The sequence below is a fragment of the Triticum urartu genome, chromosome 4 (assembly GCF_003073215.2).
Source record: "Triticum urartu cultivar G1812 chromosome 4, Tu2.1, whole genome shotgun sequence".
NCBI classification, from domain to species: Eukaryota; Viridiplantae; Streptophyta; class Magnoliopsida; order Poales; family Poaceae; genus Triticum; species Triticum urartu.
This window is the reverse complement of record NC_053025.1, coordinates 499525846-499537016: the sequence shown is the minus strand read 5'-3', so window position 1 is coordinate 499537016 and position 11171 is coordinate 499525846. Positions and strand designations below refer to the sequence as shown.

The window sequence follows — 11171 nt, the reverse complement described above, 5'->3', positions numbered from 1 at the left end:
TCACCCCAGTTGCAATTCCACTCCCAACTTGCAACTCGAGGCATGTAAATTTGTAATCGCCCCAGTTGCAAGCCAATCATATACTCACAACTCGGGGGTGTAGTTTTGTAGTTACCCTAGTTGCAAGTCCACCCTCGACTCACAACTCAGGGGGTGTTTTTTTGTTCTTGTTTCATGGTAGTTGCAATTAGACCCTCGACCTGCAATTAGGATTTTCTATTGGCCCAGTTGCAAGTCCACAATCGACTCACAACTTGAGGGAATGTAGTTTGTAATCGCCCCAGTTGCAAGTCCACCCCCGACTTGCCACTCGAGGCATGCAATTTTTGTAATCGCCCCAGTTGCAAGTCCACCCTCGACTCGCAACTTGGGGATGTAGTTTTGTAGTTGCCCTAGTTGCAAGTCCACCCCGACTTGCAACTCGGGGGGTGTAGGTTTTTGGTTCTTGTTTCATCATAGTTGCAATTGATACCCTTGACCTGCAACTAGGGGTTTCTGTCGGCTCAGTTGCAAGTCCAGAATCGACTCACAACTCGAGGGAATGTAGTGTGTAATCATCCCAGTTGCAAGTCAACCATGTGCTCATAGCTCCAGGGTGTAGTTTTTGTAGTTGCCCTAGGTGCAAGTCTACCCACGACTCGCAACTCGGGGGTGTTTTTTTTCTTGTTTCATGGTAGTTGCAATTTGACCCTCGACCTACAACTAGGGTTTTTTGTCGGCCTAGTTGCAAGTCCACCCCCGACTTGCAACTCGAGGGATATAGTTTTAGTATTCGGCCCAGTTGCAAGTTAACCATGTGCTTGCAACTCGGGGATGTAGTTTCGTAGTTGCCCTAGTTGCAAGTCCATCCTCAACTCTTAACTTTGGGGGATGTAGTTTGTATTCACTCAAGTTAAAAGTCCACCCCGACTTGCAACTCGATGGATGTAGTTTGTAATTGCTCCAGTTGCAAGTCAACCATATATATGCTCACAACTCGGGTATGTAGTTTTGTAGTTGCCCTAGTTGCAAGTCTGCCCTCAACTCGCAACTCGGGGGGAGGGGGGAGGGGTCCTGTTTTTTTGTTCTTACTTCATGGTAGTTACGATTAGACCCTGGACCTACAACTAGGGGTTTCTGTCGGCCCAGTTGCAAGTCCACCATCGACTCGCAACTCAGGGTGTTGTTTTGCTTTCACCCTAGTTGCAAGTCCACCCCCGACTTGCAACTCGAGGCATGTAGTTTTTTTAGGGGCCCAATTGCAAGTCAACCTTCGACTCGCAACTAGGGGGCGTATATTTTGTAGGGGCCCGATTACATGTCAACTATCGACTCACAATTGTCCATGTGCGGAGGGACTGGCCCAGGCACACTCGTCTGTTATTGTGATTTTTTTGGACAAACAAACAAGAGACAATACGTGGGATGATGTCATACTTAGATGTGACATAACTATTCAAAAAAAAATTGTCCGTGTTCTTGGGAATGTGTTAGTGTTTCAGAAATTATTCAAAAAAATGCATTTTAAAAACTTTTTGAGTTTTTTAAATTGTTCACGTTTTCAAAAATTGCTTGTGTTTTCAAAAATGTTTGCAACTACAAATATTGTTCACATTTTTATTAAAATATTCTGCATCTATAAATTTGTTCACAAATTTTTAATAAATGTTCAAAAAGGTTTCAAATCTGACGATGTAGTGAGTTCCTAAATATTCACGCTGATTAATTATCGCAAACATCCATTTGTTCTAGTGGCTAGAAGACACGCGTTAAGTAGTTGGAGCATGGTAGTTCGATTCCTTCTTAAGTGTGGCTTTGTCTTGCAACTTTTTCTTGTTTTTTTCTGAGACGAAACAACACACTTCAGATTTTTTTTCCTGTGTGCTACAAACCAAGAAGCTTCGGTGCCTAGCTGTGTATACCGGCCAGTCGAGACGCACTCAGCTTGTTTAGCACCAACGGAGAAACTCGGCTGGACAACCATCAAACAAAAATTAAACGAACCAGCTGTAGAAAGTTGTCAATGAAAGAGCCACAAACAAAATGTGACATCATATTAGATGTGAGATAATATCTCACATCTAGATATAAAAGATTCAGTTGGTGATGATGGTGTGTCTGTCATCCGTCATTTCTGACCACTAGATCTGCATCTAACAACTGTGAGATAAGTTGTGGCCTTTTTGCAAGAATAGCCCACTCCTCTGCTCCAATTTGCAGAAAACCCCTTAGTATCTTGAAACCAACCACATCCCTCTCTCACCTCATCAAAACAGCCCGAGGAATATATTTTGAGTGAAACATAATATATTTTTAGTGATATATGTATATCAAAACTAGGTGTTTTTTTTCAAGTTTGTGAACATGTATTCTACTTTGAATCCGTTGCAATGCACAGGCACATTGCTAGTCTCACATCTAGATGTGACATAGACAACCCTATTTTTTATAGTGATCTTGTATAGCTGCAAAATATATTTTTTATAGTTGTCTTGTATAAAAAATGAAGAGAGCATTTCTTTAGTGATCCTGACGCCTAATTGACATCGAGTAGTAGACCCTGTTATTGTGAGGCCAAATATGACCCGTATACAAATTAGGTTTTCCCCTCATTGCTGACACTTGTTTTGACTAGCCCATAAAACTCAGGTAATAGTTGACGACAAGCATAGCATGCCTCAAGCACAATGAGAGTCGCTGACATCAGATGGTAGAGTAGCCAGCTTTTCTTTTCTTTTCTTTTCTTTTTGTCTCTGGCAACATTTGAAACCAACTCTTGTAATCTATTTCGAAATGCAATGATTTTTGAATGGTCTCGAGGTAAAAAAAACAATGATAATTTATAAAACGGTAAAGTGAGCCCGAGAATAACCACAATGGAAATAACCTTTTATTACATGCTTATTTATGTCCAGACTGCACATCACCCAAAGGCAACCACGAGTGCACAACTCGTTATTAGCATTACACCAAAATAAGGGTGATGCCACTAGAGTTTTGTTGCCAAACCTCCACAAAAAAATTCCTACCCTTCGTGTAATCCACATCTAAAGAAAAATGATGTTGCACCTCCCTTGCTCGAACAAGGGGCTGGAGTTTTATGATTGATCCGTGACAAACAATGATTGTTCTGGCAACAAGGCCACCCACAAGATATTACAGAGACTACAATAGATACAAGAATTTGGACGAGCTCACTCTTCATCCTCACTGATTAGAGCAAACGAGAATGGTGCGAACTTGTAACCATCACCCTCATAGAACTTGTTCTGGAACTCCACCCAATGGAGCCTCAAGGCGTGAAGGAACGCGCTTAGGGTCTCCATAACAAGCAACACACCGACAGTGGCGCAGATGAAGACAACGACACCGATAGCAAGGATAAAAATATTGTTGTACCTACAAAAATGCACAAAGCATGATGAAGATGATTCTATTGATCATTAACTTGGATTTTCCCAAGTTTTTGGCTGCTATTCCGATTTACTCTATTATTCCGAAGCCAATGAAATGTAAGATGATGATGATGATGATGATGAAGATGAGAGAGAGAGATTACTAACCCCAACGTCAGAAGGAGAACTTTATCATAGAACACAGTGGACAACTCCGAGTGTGCAAGACTGCAAGGAGAAATATTAGTTGCTCGTTAGTAGCTAATGGAAGTGTGATTAAAGATTGTCCTGCGCAAAACTGAGATGATGAAATGGTTCGAATGGTTCTTATTGTCCGGCAGTACCTGAGAGCCCAGAGACGAAGATATGAAGCAGTATTTGAGACTGCACCAAGAACAAACTCAATTGTATGGATCAGCTGGTGAACAAATATTTCACTGAACTCAAACTCCTCATGGTGGTTCGATTCTTCATTATGCTCCCCTAACTCTGCTACAACTGATTCATCTGCACCCTCAAGCATGGCGTACTGATGTCCTTGATGCCTCTGATGAATACCAAACATATAATATCAGCACAGAAGTAAATATGAACTGTAGAAACAGCAACAGAAATTACAGGTTACTATATTAGACATACTCGCTCATGTTCCCATTTCAAGAAAAATGGCTTCGGAATCAGCATCCAGGGAACAGATACCAGAGCAAGTAGAAGCAAAACTTGCTGTATAAGAAAGAGTGTGTGTTAGGAATAATCCAAATGTTTACTTTATAGTAAGAACGATCTTTCAAAACTTGATAGTGAGAACACAACAATGACAAATATAGACCTGTAAAGTTTTCTGGCCAGGAAATAACTGGTTCTCTCCCATGTCATCTGTGGGGCTAAGGAACATATATATCATAACATGGTACAGATCTGCTTTTGACCCTGTGCACCACTTAATGATGATAAGCATGGATAGGTAGCCAAACAAGCTGTTCAAGAAGATCAGCTGGGGAACAAACTGGTACCTGTTACAAATGTGAACAGCAATACAATTATTTAGGGACTGCAACACAAGCTACAAAAGGATGGGCTGCCTTTTCAAATTAGGATTTTCAGACGAAGGGGTACACTTACCAGATATTAACCCTGTTCCTGAAGAATTTCGCATTAAAGTAACTCATAAAAATTCCAAGGTTCATTTGTGACACTCCAAGAAGAATTGACATTTTCATCTTCAGTGAGTTGAGAAATGGCAGCTCACTTCGACTACCATGCCACACAGGGTCCACGCCGAACGGGTAAGTATCCCTTACCTTGATTAACCCTTCAGTAGTAGAATCACTAATTACAAAAAAAAAGGATTAGCAAAAAGTAATGCATAAAATCTGGCTTTATACAAAGATAAAATTAGGTTTCTTTCATCTTACCTACAAGAAGAATCACGGCATGCATAGGCTGATTTAGCAAAAAGTTCAAATGGAACGGAGAAAAACTCATTGTATATTAATCCTGTGTAGATTGAGAAAATTGACATCATCATAATTATGTAGCGGCCTCCAAACATCATCTCCATTATGTCTCCAAGTTTCTGTATTTCAATTCAGACATAAGAGTATAAGACACAGCTTACTTCAGGAACTTTCAGAACATAAATATGCTAGACTCTTTGGAATCAGTACCATATGTTCCAAAAGAGGGGCTGTTGGCTTGCAGCAATAGTGTAATACAGACACATATAGGTTTAGCAAAATGTAGAAGACGAGGAGCAAACCTGTGAAGCGAATTTCTTCTCTCGGATTATCAGATAGAGTGTCGCAAGTAATATGCAAATTCCATGACCCCAATCTCCAAACATGACAGCAAATAAGAAAGGAAAAGTGATAATAGTGTATACACCAGGATTCGCTTCTTGATACTTAGCTACTCTGTATCAGAAGAAATACAAAGTTAGCATTTACATATTCATACACTTGACTCGAACCCCAAGTAACACAAACACCCCTTAGTCATTTCTCAAACAAGCAATGTTTAACTCAATGGAAATGTGTTACTGAGATTCCACAAACCGATAAGCTGCAGAAATTTCCATTACAAGGTAATACACATTTGAAAACAAGTAGCTAACATTCTTTTGATGAATATGCATTGTGATTTTAAAGTGGCAGACACGGACACATGAAAAAAATATGAAGACGGGAAGTGTTTATGGCTAGAGAGACAACTAGCTTGAGGCATGTTTTCACATATACAACAATAAAATAAGAGGGAATAGGCGTTTTCTCAAATGCATAAGAATAAATAAGAGACTAATAAAATAGCAAATCAAGTATAGAATAATAAAAAAGATTGAATTCTGAGAACATACCCATATGCGTCAACAATTTCCTGGAAGGCTGAGGTAAATTTGTTTGTTTGGAAATATGTTGGAGGAGACTCTTTTGTGTTAAGGACCTGAAAAATCGAGCCAACTTGGGATTTGCTCTCGAGAGTAGCACGCTGAAGTGCATCCTGAATCTGAAAATATACACTATAAATCATAAATCATGCAGACCACAAACAGAAACCAAAGAATTAGGGTGGACAAATACATAAGAAGGCATCAGGGGTTAAGGAAACAAATTTTATTACCTGATTAGCTGCGAAAACTGGACTCCAGCCCTCACCAACTAAGCATTTCTTCGTCACATCAACGCTCAACATGTTTAGAGTGTGGTAAATTGATTTTTCCTTTTTGGCCTGAAAGATTTCAGTGCCAATTAGCAAATAATGATCGAACCGTAAAAATCAGAACTCCACCGCACACCATCTACAGTAACAACCAAAGTACACAGAACTTGAACTCTTGAGTAGAGCTTATCAGATGCCGAGATAAGCAATACAAACTCACCAGATGGTTCCAATGCTCAAACTCTGATGCAATAGTTTTGAGTATACTGTCACGATGAGCTAATCCCATGTCAATTGTTGCCTTTAACTCTGATATCTTTCCAGATACCTGTGTGATTGCAAGTATTTCAGTACATGTTATATCTTTATAGGCTCAAATTAGTAGCAGTGTGACACATAAGAATAACAAGGCAAAGATCTCCTCACGACATCCACATTATGTTCAAAAAACGATGCAACAACATGAAATCATTTTGCAGTAGTCACCAACAACAAAATAAGATTAGAAGGAGCAAAAGAACGTACATACTGCATAGTCATTTAATTAGATTTTTTTAATCTAGCATTGGAATGACATCAATGCAGTAGCAGAAGAATAGGAGGTTAAGCAAGCTCATATCACATGCAAAGCACAGTATCTCCTACACACTACCATTCTTAACTACTAACTTCCTCACTAGAAGTGCTATATCGCAAGGTTCACTGATTTAAGCCAAAATACAAATATCTAAAAGAACACAAAAAAATCAATGAAGAATGTCAGAAAATAAATATTGCCAACTGCTGACCTCCTGAACAGTATGTGTTTGTTTAGCAAGGTCTTCAGGAAAAGGGTAACGGTTTGCACGAAAAGCATCACATATCTTCAGAATTTTGGCCTTTGCCCTCTCCCCAGAGTAGAATACGACAAATGTATTTTTGTACACCTGCATAGCCATGTAAAAGGTGTCAGATAAGTGTGTTTTGAATATAATAATGAGTGTAACTTCAGAACTAAAGAAGCACTGGACACTAAATCCATAATACCCATAGGAAATACTGTCAACATGTTAAGTTGTATCACTCAAAGGGGAGGGATACTGACTTTTGCAAGTAACAAAAAAACTACCTTTTCTCCGGATTGCGGATCAGTGACAGGTTCATCAACAGACTCTTGTCTGAGCAAAATGTTGCCCCTTGTGGTACGGAATAAGATACGTTCAAAAGCCATGGCCTTTTCCTTTGGCACAAGACCACTCAAAGAGCCAAGTTTCACTTGTTTCGATGCGTCTGTTAACATATCCTATAAATTCGACCAACAAAATATCAGTAAGAGAAAATAGAACAGGGCGAGGCAGGATGCTGTTTCTGAAACAATATTTTCACCTGCTCCAACAGAGGACTCTCCAGGGAAGTCTCACCAGATTGATTTGCTTCCATTTGCCTGTGTTGTGCTGCAGCGCTTCTTTGAGCTGAATAGAAAAACTCACCAGCCTGAAAGTTAAAAGGAAATTTAGGAGAAGCACTACCATAGTACCATATATGGCGACAACGGGAAGTTGGGTACAATTTTGCATGTTCGTATTTAAGAGGATGCGTGACAGTATTGGCAACCCTCACCCCACCCCAACACCCACACACATATGGTTTAGCTAACAGTTTATCTCTCAAGCCTCCCATGTGCTACCATTCAAATACTGGTCTTGGGACCTTACTATCTTAACACACAATCAAGAGTGATTAGCTTGAAACATTTATGACACGTCTAACCCCATAAGATAAATCTTGGAAGTAATTCAAGCTGAGGCAACGATAGACATCTCTACTCCTATAGAAGACTCGCTGATGATGGTGTGTGTCATCCATCATTTCTGACCATCTGATGTGTGTCTAAAACATACAAGGTAAGCTGTGGCTTTTTTTTGCAGAAAGGCCCCCACCACTCTGCTCCATATTTACAGAAATCCCCTAAAGTCTCTCCAGGCCAGGTCCCCCGTCACCCACTTCATCCAAACAGATAAGAGAAATAAATTTGGGTAAAACATAACATAATTTTAGTGTACATATTACCAAAACTAGGGTGATTTTTATTCAAGTTTGTGAACTTGTATCAGTCTATTTTGGATCCATTGCGACGCACGGGCACTTTGCTACTAGCAAATATGCGTACGACTGATACAACATGCGTACATGCCACAATATATGCACGTGCATTCAAGAATAATTACTATAATGACAAGGCTAAGTAGCTATACCTTTTGAAGAACAGTACTGTACTCCAGTAGCTCATTGTGGGCCCGTTGTAATTTTTCATCGTTTGCATTTACTTCAGTTAGTTCAGCTTCCAGTTCTCCAAGCTTTACCTGTTCCTCGGGAAGTGTTAAAAAAGATCAACTTTTAAGATTTACGAGTTGCACATGATAAGCAGCATTTCACTGATTAGCATACCTCCATGTCATCAAAATCCAGAGGAGTTTCGGTTGATTGCATAGGAGAAACTAGTATTCCAGCTTTTGACATTTGTTCCTTAAAAAATCGCAGCTTGCGGGCCATTTCAGCACACCTTTTGATCTGCACAAGGAGCAGCCAGAGCAACAGAGAGAGTAAAAATAACCACATTAGATGTGGATTTATAGTCTTGTGAGGACATTATATATATGAACACCGACCAAGCGTGGTATGATTAACGCAAACCGATAAACTGCTATGATAAACTTTCAAGAGGATAGTCCAGACCTATCAAAATGTAACTTAAGAAAAATGTGTTTACATAAACGAGCAAAAAGTACCTGGGCAGCATAGGTGCGTTGAAACGGGCTCTTGTCTGCGTTGAGCTGAGGATATTAAAAATAAACGTTAGATTAACAGCAAAGGAATCAGCCAAAAATCAAAAGCTGTACATAGCACATAGAACAGTTCCCAAGCATGAAAATGCACCGCGAGTTCCATTATCTAAGAATCATGTGCACTTGCATATTAATAGCAAGGCAAATAATTCCCTATTAAAGAGCGAGCCCTGCTAAGTGCTAACTACCAATCATGGGTCACGGCAATGCAAACCAACAGATCACAATTCCGATGGATACGTATAGTGATAACGTAGTACTAGCAGTGCTAAAAAGCGAATAATTACGCCGCACAGAAGTCTTAGTTCCCAAATTCGCAATGTCATCTGTGACCCCCTGCCAATTCCAAGGGAATCGCGAGCACGGAACCCTAGAGAGGAGGGACCAGCTCAGATCGGCACATCGGGGCGGGCACCAGCCAGATCCTCCACCGAAACAAGTTAGGGAGCTAAAATCGACGGCGGGGGAACACGGGGGACTCACGTCTTTGAACTGGATGAGGCCCAGATCGCCGAGGTGGGAGACGGCGAGGTGCGCGGACTCGGTGGGGATGATGACCTGCAGGAGCTGCATCGCCTCCGACCGCATCAGATCCATCGAGGGGCAGCAGCCCCCTCCGCTGCGCGCCATGGCGTGCAGCCCCGGTACGGGCGATTGCTCCTCCTCCTGCTCCTCTCCGGCGGAGGTGGGCAGGCGAGCAGTACGGCCCCGATCGGCTTCGCGTCGTGCGGAGCAGGGAGGGGGCGAGGGGAGGATGAGACAGGCCGGGTCCTGTCGACCATGTGCTATTATGCGGAGACGTGGCTGGGCGGGGAGGGACCGATACGCGCAGGACCCAGATGTCAGAGGGCGGCGGAGGCGGTTTTGTGCTGTGATTTTTTTGCTTTTCGGGAAACCAGTTTGCGTTTGTGATTGGAAGAGTTCGTGGCTGTCAGAAGGAGCTGGATGTTTTTTTTGGTGTGAAGGATCTGGATTTCGTCGGGGAGGGAGGACTGTGAGGCTGGTAGGTGGGGTCGATCAACGTGTCGTGTCGGTCCAGTCCTGGTCTCCGATCGGTGAGGGACGGTGGCACGTAGAGGCAGCTGGATCGATCGGATCGTAAACTCTTCTCGTTTTGCCCCTTTCCAATGAGAGTCTCTTTCTTTCAAGAGCGGAGAGCGGAGGTCGGTTTTATTTTTCCGGAAGTACTCCCTCGGCCCCTCCATTAACAAATTATTACGTAAATGTTAACGCCCACACGGGTGGGCGTTTGCATCTTGCCTACACGCGTGGATCCGTGTTCGTTCGTGGGCGCACGAATCTTGGCATGTTTCTAGTGCCACGTAGGACTGGCTTGGTGTGTGGGCGTTCAGCCGGTCGCCCACACGGCCGTTTCACCACACAAGAGGGGCTAGTGTGTGGGCGTTCAGCAGTTCGCCCACACGCCACTTTGCACGCACACACGAGGGCTAGTGTGTGGGCATTTGGCATCTTGCCCACGCGCCCTTCTTCTCTCCCACACCCAAGCTGCTAGTTGCCATGTGTTTTTGCACCGCACATGGCAACTGTCCCTAGTGTGCTTTTATAAGCAGGTGGCAATTCTCTTTTTTTACCCGAGTTTGCCATGTGTTTTGCAGAATACACGGCAACTATTAGTGTGCACGTAAGCAGATGACAACTCTATTTTACCGAGTTGTCATATGTTTTTGCATGGTACATGGCAACTGCCCTAACGTGTATGTACATGACAACTGCTCTAACGTGCACGTAAACAGATGGCAACTCTTTCTTTTTACATGGCAACTGCCCTAGCATGCTTGTCAGCACATGGCAACTATCTCAACTGCCTTGTGTTAGTATGTGGCAACTCCTAAAGTTATAAAATCATGACAGCTACATTAGATCAGACCATACATGGCAACTGCAGTTGAGCAACCATGGCAACTGCAGTTGTCCGACATGGCAACCGTAGTTCAGCGACATGGCAACTGCAATTAAACGAACATGGACGAGGGTCTGGACCATAGCAACTGCGGGCGCGCGATAACCGTCACGCGTGATGTGCGGGACCAGGAGGTACGAGGCCTGACATACGGGCGTGTGGGTGTTATCAACTTCGCCCACATGCACGCGTGTGAGGGGATCGGGAGGGAAAAAAAGGCGTGTGGGCGCTAATTATTTTGCCCACACGTAGGTGTGTGGGCTGTTCCTCTTATACACCACACAAAATGTGTGGGCGGACTCTCTAACGCCCACACGTGTGGCACTTATCGGCGTCCAATTATTAAGATGTTTTAGATATCTTCCCTTAAAAGAAAAAAGATGTTTTGGATATCTT

At 42.5% G+C, this 11171-nt stretch overlaps 1 protein-coding gene across 1 annotated transcript; it reads right to left on the bottom strand.

Moving 5' to 3' along the window:
- Positions 1 to 2847: 2847 nt before the first annotated feature.
- Positions 2848 to 9634, bottom strand: LOC125552275 (V-type proton ATPase subunit a3-like). The gene is made up of 18 exons (XM_048715774.1): positions 9338 to 9634; positions 8798 to 8842; positions 8457 to 8579; positions 8264 to 8371; positions 7395 to 7502; positions 7138 to 7311; positions 6818 to 6955; positions 6250 to 6357; positions 5991 to 6098; positions 5728 to 5876; positions 5134 to 5287; positions 4790 to 4950; positions 4497 to 4703; positions 4204 to 4387; positions 4014 to 4097; positions 3719 to 3921; positions 3543 to 3602; positions 2848 to 3378 (listed from the first exon to the last, which is right to left on the bottom strand). Exons 1-18 carry the CDS (start codon positions 9482 to 9484, stop codon positions 3174 to 3176), a joined length of 2466 nt encoding a protein of 821 aa, XP_048571731.1. The 5' UTR covers positions 9485 to 9634; the 3' UTR covers positions 2848 to 3173.
- Positions 9635 to 11171: the final 1537 nt, after the last annotated feature.